A 16,237-nucleotide genomic window follows, 5' to 3' on the forward strand; every position below is an offset into this window, starting at 1 on the left:
CCGCACTTTACCAGCATGGCAGATTATGGCCTAAATCCTTCTCATTCTGAGTGGAGAAACTCGCTTAGTAGTGAACTGGTGATGATTTAATCAAGATGTACAACAGAATTGGCCCCACTATAGTAGAGATTGGGCACAACAGAATTAGCCAGAATGAGTCAAAGTGGGTAAGTGCCGCTTGTTTTATAGAACTTGGACATCATCAGACAAAATGAGACAGTTTTAGCCTAATTTGTTCCATAGAACAATTGAGATTTTTTTTTCTTTGATTGTTCTATACAACAAAGTAAACAAATCCTTTTTCGTGTTGGAATGTCATCAGGATAATTATTTTTAAGGACACCACACAGAACCCTTAAAATAATCCACGCAAACTAATAAAGCATGAAAAAAGAAAGTTTTTATGACATCTAAAAAAGCAAGTTCGTATGTATTTCTATGGAACATATTAGGATAAAATTGTCTAATTTTGTCTGATGACATGGGTTGATCATGATGATGATGATGATGATTGGTTAATATTGAAAAGTGCTGGGGAGTTAGTGAGACTTCTCGTAACATTATGACACAACAACAATCCAATAAATACAAATGAAAGTTACTAAAACTAGCAGCCTGCTAGACAGCCATCAAGTTAAAGTAGCTCGGGACAACAGTGAACCAAAACAGTCTGTGTCTGAGGCATTAATATGTTCCTCTCAACAAGTTTGCGTACATGATGAAAAAAGTGCATTCTCCGAAATGCGATATGTGTCCTATACCTATGCTAGATGAAGATACCCAACATTTGTTGAGTGAATGTGTCCGGAACACAGTCAAAAGACGCAAAATGATAGATAATAATGTCTAATCTAAATGTAAATAATGTAGGGATGTTTCAAAGTATTCTGGCTGTCCAAACTTGGACGGCACAGCTAGTTCAGGGAACGATGGGGTTGGCATTCTTTTTTAAAGACAAGCCCCAAAAAAATTAAAAATTTTAAAAAGAAAACATGTCTACTGTTATGTTATGTTTAAATTATTATATTTTCTCACATGTTAATTTCAATGAAACTTTTTAGCATGAAGGTATGAGGCGGGGGAGACGCCTCGCACACCCAAACGTCACCCGCTCTCGCCCGCACCGGGTTAGCGCGGGGGCTGTGCGGGTATGCGGGGCGTTCCCTCCCCGATTGTCATCTCGACCTGTCGCATACTATGCAATATCTGAGATGATTATATAGGTCCCTATCAATATTTTGAAATCATTACCTACTTATATTTATATAGGTATGGTGTACTTACCTTATATTATAGGAAGACTTTTGCATACCTGGACCTGCTAGTGTAAGACCTGGGACAGTGACATAGGCTTATTTTCAACCCGGAAAATCAGTTCCCGTTCCCAAGTGATTTTTAAAAACCTAAATAATTCACGTTAACATCAACTAGTAATAATGAATATTTGTCAATTCTCAGATGCAATTTTTTTGGTTCTTACGCGATACGTACCTACTCCGTGAAATGAATATATACTTACGTGATTACTCCTTACTATATCACACACAGAAATTATCGACACAAAATTATATGCAAATAAAAAACGCCGGCGGCACGCGGTCAATGTATAAAGTACCTACTCTGTGGCGGTCATCTTTAACGATTCTTTTCTGTTATTTATCCTACATGATATTGGTCTGTGCCAGTGTTTCCATATGTAAATCGAGAATTACCGTGTTGAAGGGTTAAAATTACGGTGTTTCTAGATTAAATTACGGTGGATTAGCTAAAAGAATACCGTGTAAATTACCGTGTCATTTTTAAATGAAAAAAGTCACGAATTTGCTTTTTAATCAATTATTAATATTATTCTGAATCCGACTCTCCTAGCATAGCAATATCTTTTTCATAAACGGATTTATTCATATTAATATTTTGTTAAAACTCATTAATTTTACATTTCACTCCTTCCTAATTGCTTGAATAAGGACGAAAATAGATTGCTGAGATTTGATGCTTAAACCGAGAGCAAGAGAAATGTTGCCATTACGAAATATGTTAACGTGACTGAGATTCGTACTCGTATTAAGCAGTATATTATGAATTTTTAACGTGATTTTTGTATTACGGTGACACGGTCAAGGTAATGGCCATATTACCTTGACGGTAGATTAGGACTGAATTACGGTGCATCTACGGTAATTACCGTATACATGGAAACACTGGTCTGTGCTGTTATTGTCTCGTCTTTTCTTTTGTTTAAATCAGTGCTGCCAACTCAAAGTTCGAAATTCACTTGAAATTCGAACTATAGGTATGGAATCAGCACGGGGTTCACACGGGGCGATTTTAGGAAACGTAGATAGAGTAATAAAGGTAGATACAGGAACATTTGCTTTCTCATTCACACTAAAAAGAGAGCACAGACAAAGTTACTAATGCGATAAACAGAGACGCAGCTAACCTATTTTTTGTGCCTTATCGTGTAACTGGTTTTTTTCAAGAATACATACAAGAAATGCAACTTTAGTTGCAAAACAAACTTTGAGAATTCGTGGCGTACTAAGTCACTAAAAATATTAAATTTTCTAACTCGGCATACTTCAATCAGTTTTAACATCTGCTACAATCATACCACACCACTGCCAACGCTAGCACCATTTTTGCGGAACCAGCAGGATTCGAATCGAACCTAAGTCTTCTGGGTTAGCACCAGACGCCCTTGTTGAACTCTTTTGACGGCTTTTGAACTACTATTTACTGTTTATAGCTGGACACTATTTTAGCTTTTCCCCCATAAGAGATCGTGCTCCGGAAGCGTCCCATGCTTGTCGCAAACAACAAACGGCAAGCATCGTCAAACACCACAAAGTACTTTTAATACATAGAGTTTGGCTATGTTTGGCTTGCAGCCAATCAAATCGAACGGTAAGCGTTGGCAAACATAAGCAAATATACGTCCACACGCTTGCTATTTGCTTTAGAGACAGGCAAGCTATATAATATAGTGCCGCCGATGCTTGCTGTTTGTTGTTTGCAACAAGCGTGGACCGTTTGCATCAGGGATAACAAAGATACGCGAAACTTTTAAAATGGCATCATAATAACGCTCATTATTATATCAATGTTACCCGTGTCTACTGTAACGCATTTTTGAGGTTGGTTTTATGCTGGAAAGTAGTTGGCAGCATTGGATGGAAGTTTATTAAAAGGAAGAGGAAGTGAATATCGATGTCGTTGTCGGTAGTTTTATTTGTTTTTCAGTGGTTTTGCAGCCAGCTCAGAACAAGGACTATTAGAAGTAGCCAAGTAGCCCTATTGTGACACTTACTGTTAGAGCGAGATAGCTAAATGCATTTAAGCTCTTATTAGAACGTCACAAAATGATTGTGTTTTGTCCTTATCACCGTGGACACTTTTTTTTTGTTTGCCAAAATGTATTTGTACGTGAGATTTTGGCAAACAACGTGAAGTGTAGAAGGAATGACATTTCACAAGTAAGGAGCTCTGCTTGAGCGAGAGGGACTGAGGGGGCCACGCTAGTTGCAAATCTGGACATATCTGTGGCAGCCAGTTACTGCCGGTCAAACTCAAAAGAGCTAGAGCCCAGAGCCGTAAAACCAGTTTTAAAAAAAATTACTGCCGGTCTGATCTCTACTCTGTGACTTTTGTTATTTCGTCAAGTTTACTTTACTCTATGGTCAAGTTTTTCGTCCCCCCCCGTGTCGCTGTTGGAACTGGGATTGAAGAGTTGCTGTCGAAGACAAACATAAAATAACGTGAATGAAATTTGGTGAGTGATTATCGAAACTCGAAAGGTTTTTGCACCCTGTGTAATTAATCACACTTTTTAAATGTAGGTATATTGTTGAAAATTCGAAAGCGTGTTGTTTTCCAAGGGTTTGGTTACATGTGGGTTACATCGATGTTTGGTGCCCATCCCAAGGCATTATTTTCAAAAACACTACATAGTATGATAGTACCCTTTAACTGGTAAACGTGTTTATAACCGACTTGTATTCGTCTTTTTGCTCGAGCTTGTTCTTGACAATATTTCTAATTATTTTCCCGTACAAGTAGTGATCTTAAGGATAGTGTTCTTTTGCCATCATTGCACAAAAATGTACTTAGTCTAGGATTCTGGATTAAACGTATTACGGAGAAACCCAAAGTACTTACAGAAAATCTTGAAGCAAAATGGTAGGTTATGGTACTTTTTTAATTTCAGTCTGAATATGACGGTTCTGAAGATGCCATCACCTTCAGAACCGTCTTCACCGCCTGTATCCCCAATAAAAAAGCTTAAGATCCCTAAAGGACCATTGTCAAGCAATGAAAAACAACTTATTTTAAACTTACATTATAAAATCAAAGACAGATCTAACTTAAACAGATGGAATTAAAACAGTATCAGATGCTACAGGCTTAAGTTAAGCTATAGTATACAATATCGTGTCAGAATTCAAAACTAGATAGGCTACAGTCTTCTCCAGTTAGAAATGTCAATCAAACATACTAATATAGCTGACCAATTTGATGATTCTGTGTTGTCTAGAATTAGGCAGAAGGTTCATGCTATTTATTTAAAGAAGGCCCTTCCGACGGTTGCTAAAGTCTTATAAATAAATAAAATAAATAAAAAGCCGTTTATTCCCATACTCCTTAATGCATTAAAGTTCACAATGATGTTAGTTTCGTTAATTACAATATATTTCTGTATTCTTAAATTGCTAAGTTGTTAGTAGGTATTGTAGAGGCATGCGGCCTCTTCTAAGACTGGCAGCTGTAAAGAAGACATTTCACATCGCAGCTGCCACTTAGAACGGAAATTTGAATATGGAGCGATTCGAAAATCCTGCGGCCCTGGGTGAAATCCAGGGGCCACATTCGCTCCTCAGATACCAAGACAATAGTATTGTTAGTTAGTAGATAGGTACAGAGTTTGTCTTATATGCATATAACAAAAACAAAAAATAAAATGTAAAATAAAAACGTATGTTATGAGATATGGGTCCCTTCTCGGGTAAAGGCCTCCTCCAACTTCTTCCATTTCTCTCTCTTCTTGCCGAGATCCAGCCAGTTTTTCCCTGCTGTTTTTATGATGTCATCAGTCCACCGTTTGTTTGGCCTTCCAACATCCCTTTTGCCTTCCGGTCCTGTCCACCGTGTGGTTTGGATTGTCCACCTTTTATCTGAGTAGCGTGAGATGTGTCCAGCCCATTGCCACTTAAGTGTCAAAGCTTGTTTTAATGCGTCCGTTACTTTCGTTTTTTGTCGAATTACATCACTTTTTATTTTGTGTATTTTTCTAATTTTAAGTATGCTGCGCTCTATTGCTCTTTGGGTGGTTCTAATTTTTTGCTTTGTCTTACATGTGAACACCCAAGTTTAGCATCCGTAGAGCAAACATGGCAAGAGACAAGTATCAATCACTACTTTTTTTAAGCTTAAACTATAATTTCCTTTTAAGATCTCTTTAAGTGCCCAAAATTTCTTCCAAGTTAAATTTATTCTCCTTTCAATTTCTTCTTCGTTGCTTGACTTGTTAAATGATACTTGTTTGCCTAAATAGATGTAGTTATTTACGTAATCTATGTTGTTACCATTCACGAAAATTGGAATTTTGTGACTATTGGTCATTATTTTTGTTTTCGTTCCATTCATTTCTAAACCTATTTTGGAGCTTTCTTGATCTAGTGAGTGGATCATTTCTTTTAACTCTCCAGGTGTTTCAGCTAATAGAACAATGTCGTCTGCGAATTTTAGATGATTAAGATAAGTACCATTTATTTTTATCCCTTTTCGTGCCCAGTTTAGCTTGCGGAATATGTTTTCTAGCACTGCGATGAAGATTTTTGGTGACAAAGGGTCGCCTTGTCTAACTCCTCTTCCTATTTTAATTGGCTCACCTCTTGTTTCGAGTTTTACCGTGCTAGTGGTATTTTCGTATATATTTTTCAAGATATTTATGTATTTTGGGTCTATGTTTGACAGTTTTAGTGCTACCCATATTGAACTGTGGCTAATGCTGTCGAAGGCTTTACTATAGTCAATAAAGCATAAATATAAAGGTCTATTGAACTCCTTGTACTTTTCTATTACTTGTTCTAAAGCTTGAATGTGATCGGTGGTGCTGAAGCCTGAGCGGAAGCCTGCCTGCTCAATTTGTTGAAAGTCATCAATTTTCGGAGTTATTCTTTTTAATATAATAGACGCAAATAGTTTGTATATACATGCTAGTAAGCTGATTGGCCTATAGTTACCGATAGCTAGTGGGTTTCCCTTTTTGTACAACAATATTATATCCGATGTGCACCATTCTGACGGTACAACTTCTGTATCCAGTATCATGTTAAATAGGTATGTTAAGTGGTTAAGCAATACAGGTGCACCTATTTTTAGGGCTTCATTAGTTATTCCATCAGGTCCCGGCGATTTTTCGGTTTTCAGCTGTTTTATTTGTTCGTACACTTCTATTTCATCTATCGGTTTGATTGTGTTTGAAGTAGTTTCCATATTTGATGGGTCCTCTGTATATTTATCGGTTTCTCTTTTCCTGTACAAATCAATATAAAACTTTGTTGCGTGGTCTACAATATCTTTTCTTGTTTTAGTTTCTTCTACTTGTCGTTTTAGTTTAGTTATCCATGTTTTGTGAAGGTTTAACTGTTTAAAGGCTTTTTTAGTACTTCTGAATTTCTTAAGGTTTGTTGTTATTACATTTCTCCTGTGTTTACTATAATCCCTACGAATTGATCTATTAGTTTCTTTGAAAGTCTAAAGTCTTAGACTCTGTAAATTCTGATCCTACTTTACCAAATTTGTCTAAAAAGGAATTAAATAGTGTAGGGAAATAATAAGTGTTGGAGAAGTTGAGAATTTGGCATGTGAAAAAGTCACGTGGAAGCACATTGGTTGATAGATTCAGTATTCAGAGTTTGGAGAACATTTTACTTGGTATACATGGCAGATTTTAGAACGGTATCGCATGAGGTGTTTCCAATAATTATAAAGAAATGATAAACAGAGATATTTATTATTGTCAAAATAGCTGTTGATTCTTTGAAACTAACCTGATGGAATTTCGCATATAATTAAGCCATTGCAATAACACAACATTCCATTTGTAAATGTCCCGGCAAGGAACTTATGTCTAGGAAGAGGCGTTGCAAATGCAGAAATAATATGATGTAATTAAAAAACTAAAAACCCATAAATAGTATGTAACTGGTAACTGAAAAGCAAAAAAAATAAGTTTTTCTGTAAAATATAAATTAATAAGATCATAAACATAAATGTTAGAAAATGTATGGCAGGCGGGGGCACTTTTGAGCCAACTACTTACTATTAGCTTGCCCCCGCCTGCCATTCGATATATATAAGCGGCCGTTGCAAATGCAGAAAAAACAGTCGAGTTTTAAAAACTTCAAATCGTTTTTCAAATTCGAGTAATGAAAAAATTAAAAAAGTTGAAATATTCAAGTTTTTGGGGTACAATCGTTGAATAGTGTCGGAGCAGCATCCATTTCTACTTCTTCATTTTGAGTTTGGTGAATGAGAATGACTACTAGTGTGACTTCAATTTCGTAGTATTTTTGCTTAGTGCCTTGGTGATTTCGTCAAACACATTTCACGGTAGTGAAAATATAACCTCACTGAAAGCTGTATTTCATGAGTTTATATTTTCACTACTGTGTTTCTACTTTCTACATTTGGGCATTGCTCCAGGCACATTGATTTTGTTTCAAACTCGTCCGAAATAGTGGGAGCTGTGAGAAATTGTTTACAATAGAGATGGGCGTTATTGGCTATTTCTGGCGACGGTTATCCAACAGTTATTTAGTTTCAATACCGATATTGATAACCGTTGCCGAATATCGGTATCAAGAGTTGTGTTTCAACTTTAATATGCGCAACGCGCAACGGTTTCCGTTGTAGTAACTAAGCTAGCTGCCTTATCAATACCGTCTGTATAGCTAGCGCGCGCATATTTAACTAAAATAAAACCAATTTTAATTCATGAATATCGTGAAGTAATCACAACCTTAAGTTCATAGCAGCAAAGTTTAATTATAATGATCATTGACATAGCGCACCATTAATAATAAACTGAAATAATGCAAAATTCAAAATTGTTGGGGAAACGCGTTAAAAGTTTTGCGTGTGTGACCCGGTCACATTTTTACAAACTAACATAAAGAGCTAATACTATACAGTGATTCTATGTAGTGGTTTAAGTAACTAATGAATTTATCTATCGAAAGGCATAACAATGTTTTTAATACTGTTAGTATTATTTGAAATACAGTACTATGAACAAAACATTGTTGACATAATTCGTTTTACGATTAAAATATTGCATATTATTAAAAATGTTAGGTGGCATAAAACACGTTAGTGCACTTTGATATTAAAACATTTTTGATTGTGTTTGCATATTCAGGCTTAATGCTTTATAAGTATATTTTAAAGGAAATACTTTGATCTATTACTTAAAGAGGCTGTTCAATATTAAAAGGATGATGGCGATTTTCAAGAAAACTCGTTTTTATCAGGAAATAATAATTTATAATTAGAGAGATCTTTATTAAATTGTAGATGAGATCTGACAAATTAATGTCCCTTACATACTAAAACAAAATTAAATGAGATTTTACAAAATTGAGCTATAAAAATAATCATAATAAGAAGGAATCAATCCTTTTGTAAGAAGTTCCCTTAGATCTTTCTTTTTATTAGTACTTAATATTTGTCTGTCTGTGTAAGCCTGCTTAAATACAATGTCAGAAAGGTTCTTCATTTTCTTTCTTTTATTTCTTACATCTACTTCTTTAAAATTTGCATCTTCATAAGAATTTTTATAATAAAATGTAAACGGTTTTCCCTTGCACATCTTAAGCTGTTTTATTTCGTTCCAATTGACAGTTTCCCCGTCAGTGTTAATATTAAAGTTATATCCCCAATCTTCTTGCAGATCTTTAAGATCCATAAACATATTATACGTCATCGCGTAAACATTAACAGGCGGGTTACTTTTTTTGGCAGATTTAATTAAAGTCATGTATTGGTCAGGGGTGTAAATTGGCCCCGATTTCAAATTTTTCTTTACCTCCTTTTCAATAAGACTATGAACACTATCTGCTTCGTTCTGAGTATGGCCTGTTATGAGGAATTTATGAGTGATACTATTTATATTTAATGTTTGCACTGCATATAAATAAAGTATTGTGATATATTTGTTTTTATTCTGCCCGCAGCAATTGTCAGAGTAGAAAATTATGTTTTTTTCGGTAGTCTCTCCTTCACAGCTATTTTTCTTTAAAAACTCCCAAACACATGTACCTATTTCTATTGCTCCTCGCTTTGCCTCTATTTCAGTCCAAAAATAGCAGTAAACATTATCATACGCATTTTTAGTGTCTTTATTATTGAGTTCTGTCATCGTGAGATTGTAGCTGTTAATTTTTGATTTATAATAGAAAGCCGACGTTTCCCCTCTAGGACATTGTAAGACAGCTTCTAAGTCATAGACTACCACTTTATTATCATTATCAGCCTTCATTCTATCATTCAACTTTTCTTTCCTACTTAACTCTTTCTCTTTCAAATGGGTACGGTATTTGGCTTCTATGAGCAATTTTTGATTTTGATCAGAATTCTCGAAAGCTGGCGCATAGATCACACTGATCTTTTTTAGGACTGTAAAAACTTAGGTTATACTCAGTGGTAAATATTTTGTAATAAGTTATGTAGTTTCCGGTGTCTTTACCATTTTCCGCTTGTGAGTTTGCAAAATCTCTATACAGATCTTTTATTGTTTTTCCACCAGGAATGTATTCTTTGGTAGTTTGCGCTCTTAGGTAGTGGGATTCCACGCGAGGAATAGACTCGATATGACTCTTTATATCTGTCACTAATTCTGGGTTTAGTGTTTTATTATTGCCGTGTTTACCACGCCTTTCTTCCAATACAAAACCATTTTCGTTGGTATTTATCCTTATTGTATGAATCATACGGTCTGTTATGTCTAAAGTATTTTTGTAAAAGGTTTTACAGACTCTAATCTTCTGGCCTTTTACAGTCAAGAAAAATGCTTTATTAGGGCGACGTGGATTTTCCGCATTGGTATATTTATATTTTGGCTGAATATCGATCATACATGAATTGATAAATAACCTTTGCTTGCTCAGATCTCCCAGTTTCCAGAAGTTATTAAAAATATCATACCTCTCCACATCATCTATTTTTTGAGAACAGTTTAGCTTACAATTAGTGCATGGAAGTTTTAAGTGACGAGCCGAGATGATTTTGCTTGACTTCGCTAAAGATCTGTAAGATTCACCTTCATTGCGTAATTTCTTAGCCCGGTTTTGTTTCCATTTGTTAGGATTTTTCCGCCTTTTGCGTCCCTTTTTGGTATTCTGATCAGATGAGTCAGTGTCAGAACTCGAGAGGTTCAAATCAAGCGGTAATAAATAGTTACGAGTATGACGAGAAGCATTCGCAAATTTATCGTCAAAGTTGTAAGTCGGATCAGTTATGTCGTCGTCAAAGTCACTCTCATCTGTGTACTGGGGAGATACTATAATTGGCTCATGATGCGTTGATTCTTGACAAATTCTTTCAGGTTGCCTGCTACTTTCATACTGTGTCTGAAAATAAAATATTTAATAATTTAGAAATATTTATTATGTTTCTTGAATTTGACCAAAAGTAAACTAAAAAACTAAATGTATAATAGCTTTAAATATATAATAATATTACATCATTTTGGCTGTCCGCTTGCGTGGTGGTTATCTTGCTAACGTCTGATTCCGGGGTACATCTAATTATACCAACTTGATCGGTTTGTTGTCTGCCACTAGCCTGCGTTTCTTCAGTAGGTTCAGGTTCTGATTCCGAAGAAGATGAGCTGCTGGAATCTGAAGATGAGCTCGATGAAGACGGTTTTTGCGTAACTGGTGCATTTGTGTTACCTTCATCAGCGTCAAAGGAAGTTTCGCTGTCATAGTTCGGCACAAGACTAATTTTAGTTTCAAGTACAGTATTTTGTTCTTCCTGTAATATAATAGATATTCTTTACTAGTGATCCGCACCGGATTTGCACGGAAAAATAAATGGTGCTTAAAGGGTTGACAAAACTGGCCTAAGGCTCGCAGTGATAATGATAATCTACTAGATAAATTATTTCTGAAATCAGCGGTCCTGTAGTTTTTGAGTTTATTCGTTACAAACATAATAATATTGGTGAATCGTGTGGCGGAATACCTTACCAAAACAATCTCGATACAAGGTGGAACGTAACACCTTTTGAGTACATTGGCTTCAGAGACAGTAGGTACATAATAATAACATTAATAATTTTACTTACAGTGTTATTGGTGCCCTGTTCAATGCATTCCGAAATAGATGGCGCATCAATAATTGATTCCTTTCTTTGAGACGCATCATCCTTCTTTGTAATTAGCTCAACAATCCTTCGACCTCTCCACGACGACGTCATAACTAATGAAAAGTAGTATCCGATTAATCGAAAAAAGAACTAAATTTAGGAAGTGAAACAAAAAGTTATCTTTAAATTGACAATAAAATGCAATAACGCTTAATTTTATTATGAATTTAAAAAATATTTAATAACAAACTGAAATAAACCCGAATATATTATACAAATTCGTAAATATTTAATAATGCAACGTAATAAATAATAGAAATACGAACCAAATGCCATATTATTTAATCATAAAATGAACTAAGTCTAACTTTTGCGTATTAAAATTAACAATATTTAAAAAGAAAATGCAATAGTTCGAAAACATTCACTTTAATATTTAAATCCAAGCAAAGTAAGCGCTTACCTGTTAATGATAAAACGCACTAATAGGTTTTAGACAGCCACGTACGTGTCCTCCTCGAAACACTGTCGGCGTAACACTGAATGGCGCCACTTTTCGACTAGCTTATTGGCCCGCTTCGTCAAAACGAAAGAGACGGACGATCACTTATTTCACTTCTACTCGTGCAAATTGAGCGTCTGTAAGACTGATCGTATTTTTCCACCGGTTTTAATGCGTTTTATGATGAAAAGTCAAAATCCTGATTTTTTTACTTATTTCGGTTTATTATTAAAGGTGCGATAGGTCAAACTATAGTGGACGCCTGCACGGATAGTTTGCCACTGTCCAGTTAATCAAAAACATTTCACGACGATTGAAAAACTTTGGCTTTGGTTTATGAAGTTCTTAGTTACTAAGCCGGTAGCCAATAACCGCTCCTTCTCAGCTTTCAGTGAAAGAAAAAAAGAGAAAGCATAATTATTGCGTTTTTAGTTACCAAAAAACCAAACAATGCCTTGTCAGTTGCCAGTTAACAGCGTTGTTTGTAAATTTTGTAAAATCCATTTCTTCGTGGTACTCTGTTGTTTTTACAGATTTAAACGCCAATAAACAATTGGGTACAAAACCAGACGATGTCCCTGCATGAGCAATTATTAATCTTTGCCCTTTGCCTTTGGGTACCTTGGTGGTAGACTCCGCTTTATCGTCTATCCACGATCTTGAAACAGTGCGGTTTGCGTTGAGCCATGTTTCATCAAGAAAAACCCCTTTGTTCTAGTCTGTAATGTCTTTGACTTTGCGCAAAAAGTCAATTCGGGCCAAAGCAACGTCTGTTCGCTCCATTAAAATCTTACTTTTATCGCTTTTTTATAATCAAAGCTGATTTTTTTCAAAATCTTGGATAGCGACATACATAACCATACATTACATTTTGTTATTTTTGCTTTTTATTGTTGCACCAGTACGTATATGATTTAAGCCACTTTCTATTCTACAAATGTCAGCGTTTAGAAAATGCTGTGAGCACACCACAGCCGGATCTCGTAGATTGGCTTGTATGCCGAGAGAGAGATGCTTGTATGGCTCTGAGCCAAGCTTCACGGTGCAGTGATGCACTTCACTCGGGTAACGGAAATTACTTTTATTCAACAACAACTATATATACAGTATATTTTTCATAGCACATATACTCATATTTCATATAGTAACTAGTTACATTTCAAATACACATACACTTTGATAACTCCTTGAAAGCTCTTGCTTTGCGGTAAGCGTTTCAGTGACCACCATATGACTAGCTGATTACTGCTCAGACTGGCTCAGACCAGCAGTCTGCAGTTAGCAAAGAACTGATACAGACAATAAACTCTCATCATCATCAACCAATAGACGTCCACTGCTGGACATAGGTCTCTTGTGGGGACTTCCACACGCCACGGTCTTGCGCCGCCTGGATCCAGCGGCTCCTTGCGACTCGTCTGATGTCGTCCGTCCAACTAGTGGGGGGTCTTCCAACGCTGCGTCTTCCGGTGCGAGGTCGCCATTCCAGCACCTTGGGACCCCAACGTCTATCGGTTGTACGAACTATGTGCCCTGCCCATTGTCACTTCAGCTTCGCAACCCATTGAGCTATGTCGGTTACTCTAGTTGTACGGATCTCCTCATTTCTGATTTGATCACGTAGAGAAACTCCAAGCATAGCTGTCTCCACAATAAACTCTCAACTATGGGTAAAACATGGCGAAGATGCCTCGCGGTCGCGGTCGCTGTCTTGATACTTCCATGTCGATCTCGCGATTTCTACATGGATGTCGATGCAAACAAGTCGGTTCAGTCGGACCTGGATCCTTAGTTCAGTTGCTCAGTCATGTACCAACGGTAAACTGTTTACTTATTACGATTTACGAGATACAGCGCGCTGACAGACGGACAGACAGCCGAACGGACGGACGAAATGTCCCATTGGCACCATTTGGGTACGGGACCCTAAAAATAATGTTAAAAATCATTTGCTTTCAACTACTTACTTAGTCCGCGTGGAAATGTTTTGAGAATCCCGCGGGAACTCTTTGATTTTTCGTAAAGTAAAGCGACGGGGGCAACAGCTCTTGACCAATCACAAGCCAGATCACATCGATGCCTTGCAGTCGATCGCGATATAAAAAGAAATACATCGAAGTGAGCAAGTGACCCGCCATGTATGGCTGTGAGGTATCCTTCGACATGTTCGTGCTTGTCTGTTTGCATACATTGTTTTAAATGGAGGTGACATCGAGGTAGCGAGCTCGCAGTGAGGCCTGAAACTGTGTTAAGCGGGCGCCCGCGACGGGCAACCGTCGCGTGTCTACGCGCGTGTACACGCGGGTGGGCTCCGTGGGAACGCGACGGGTCCCCGTCGCGGAGACCGGATTATTTTATTTACGCAGTGCCGCTAGTTCAATTTTAACGGTGTGCATGTATAGTCGTGTCGATGGAGAACTTAATATATTATTACATAGCAAAACGACGACTAGAAAAAAAAAACGGCAGCCAGTAAGCCCGTTTATTGAATCTAGGTTGCTGTGCGGGGAATTTGTTGTAAAGTTCAGTAAATTAAGAGAAAATGATAACTCATTTTACAAATATTTTAAAGTTTCGGTACAGGTCTATGACGAATTATTTTCGAAACTGGAACCATATTTGAAGATCAACAATTTAAAAGTAAAATCTGTATCAGTCATATCACCAATGGAAAGGCTGGCAATAACATTGCGGTAAGTAAACAATTATAATTTGTTCTTCATCATCTTAGTTTTGCTTATACTAATTAACATTATTTCTTTGCTCATTAATCACAGTTTTTTACTCGTACATTCTTAATATTATTATTACTAATTAACATTAAGTAATTCTTTGCTCTTAAATCACTTTTATAATCACAGCTTTTTACTTGTACATTATTACTAATTAACATTTTTTAAAGGTATTATTAATACCAGTACCTACTTACTAAAGCAGTCTAGAGCAGTCTTAATAATATTCTTGTAGTCTTCATTCTCATATAATTCTAATTAATCTTCTGTTGTGTCTGTGTTTTGAGTCTCTGTTCTGATATTAAGTGATCTTAAATCAATCGTGCTAATTGTATTTTGCGTTTCTGATAAACCTATATTAATTGATGGTAAATCATCCAGAGTAATAACTGTTTCTTTTTCGATGTCAATCAAAGCTTCTAACACTTTGTTTCGAAATAATAATTTTTTAAATGTATTAAATTTTTTGACTGCTGGAATTAAAGATTTAAAAAAATTCAAGTCTTCGTCATCAGCATCAACATTGTTTTGTTTTACACGTTGCAACAATTCTTTTTCAAAAGGAGTTGGTGATTGGTGTTTACGTTTTCGTGATGATTCTGGCTCTGTATTATTATTTGCACGTTCAAGATTTGAATTTCCGGTACTGGTGCTATCCCAACATCCAATTATCCAGTTCCACGATTTAAACCGAAAGTATTCAATAACCGCCCCGGATCTCAGATTCCCCTATTTATACCAAATCACTCCAGATACCCTTCTCGCAACAGATCGTATAACATCGAATGAGTGAAATATTGATTTTATACAACTACATGATTTAAATAAATTAATAATTGTATATCATTTCTCACAATTCAAATCTGTTTTTAAAAATAGCATAACATGTAATCCAGAAATGTTTGATTCAGAGCTCGAAGAATCACAGACATATTATATGGTAAATCGAAAATCTAGATCAAAAGTATTTCATATTCGGAGAATAATAGCGAGAGAATTTGAGTAGAAGTGGAACTTTCCTCACTGTTTAGGTGCTATTGATGGCAAGCACGTTGAAATCGTGCCCCCAAGTGACAGTGGCTCGTTTTATTATAACTATAAACATAGACACAGTATGGTATTACTAGCAATCGTTGATGCAAAATACAGATTCCTGTTAGTTGATTTTGGGACAAATGGAATGGTTTCCGATGGCGGAGTATTGTTGAATAAATATTAAAGTATTGAAAATTAATCATTAAATCAATATGAATATGTTCAAAACGGTCAACTTTAGGAAACTGACCTACATTTGAAATACTGTGGCGTCCTATCTTTGCTTTCTGACACTGAATACATGTTCTAGCCAATTGGCTTACGTCTCTGTTCATACTCGGCCAAAAGAATTTATAGCTAACCATCTTTCGCGTCGTACGCACTCCTGGATGGCTTAAAATATGTACGCTATCGAATGCTATTTTCCTAAAATCCGGTGTTATGTATGGTCGAAGTCGTCGAACTGATTTTGAAGAAATTTCGCAATGCCATGACTTTGTTTATTACAAGTAGGTATAACTACTTTCTTTAAGTTATAATTCGCATTACTGTCCTCATTTGTCGATAATTGCGTCATTTTCAACAACGGCTCGTCTT

At 36.2% G+C, this 16,237-nt stretch overlaps 2 protein-coding genes across 2 annotated transcripts in view; one reads left to right on the top strand and one right to left on the bottom strand.

Moving 5' to 3' along the window:
* The window catches only part of LOC117992689 (uncharacterized), a 342,159-nt gene that overhangs the window by 61,264 nt on the left and 264,658 nt on the right, over positions 1-16,237 (top strand). The gene's annotated exons all lie outside the window — the stretch shown is intronic.
* LOC138403911 (uncharacterized) lies at positions 8,856-11,951 on the bottom strand. Its single transcript, XM_069506080.1, has 4 exons — positions 11,835-11,951; positions 11,351-11,484; positions 10,744-11,037; positions 8,856-10,631 (listed from the first exon to the last, which is right to left on the bottom strand). The coding sequence occupies exons 2-4, from the start codon at positions 11,480-11,482 to the stop codon at positions 9,630-9,632; spliced, it is 1,428 nt and encodes a 475-aa protein (XP_069362181.1). The 5' UTR covers positions 11,483-11,484; positions 11,835-11,951; the 3' UTR covers positions 8,856-9,629.

Source organism: Maniola hyperantus, chromosome 22 (genome assembly GCF_902806685.2).
Source record: "Maniola hyperantus chromosome 22, iAphHyp1.2, whole genome shotgun sequence".
In the NCBI taxonomy this organism is placed as follows: domain Eukaryota; kingdom Metazoa; phylum Arthropoda; class Insecta; order Lepidoptera; family Nymphalidae; genus Maniola; species Maniola hyperantus.

Coding starts and splice junctions, on each gene's coding strand:
- LOC138403911 (XM_069506080.1), bottom strand. CDS start 11,482: ATGACGTCGTCGTGGAGAGGTCGAAGGATTGTTGAGCTAATTACAAAG. Junction 11,038..11,350: donor AACAGGGCACCAATAACACT/GTAAGTAAAATT, acceptor ATTATATTACAG/GAAGAACAAAATACTGTACT. Junction 10,632..10,743: donor AAGCGGACAGCCAAAATGAT/GTAATATTATTA, acceptor TTTTATTTTCAG/ACACAGTATGAAAGTAGCAG.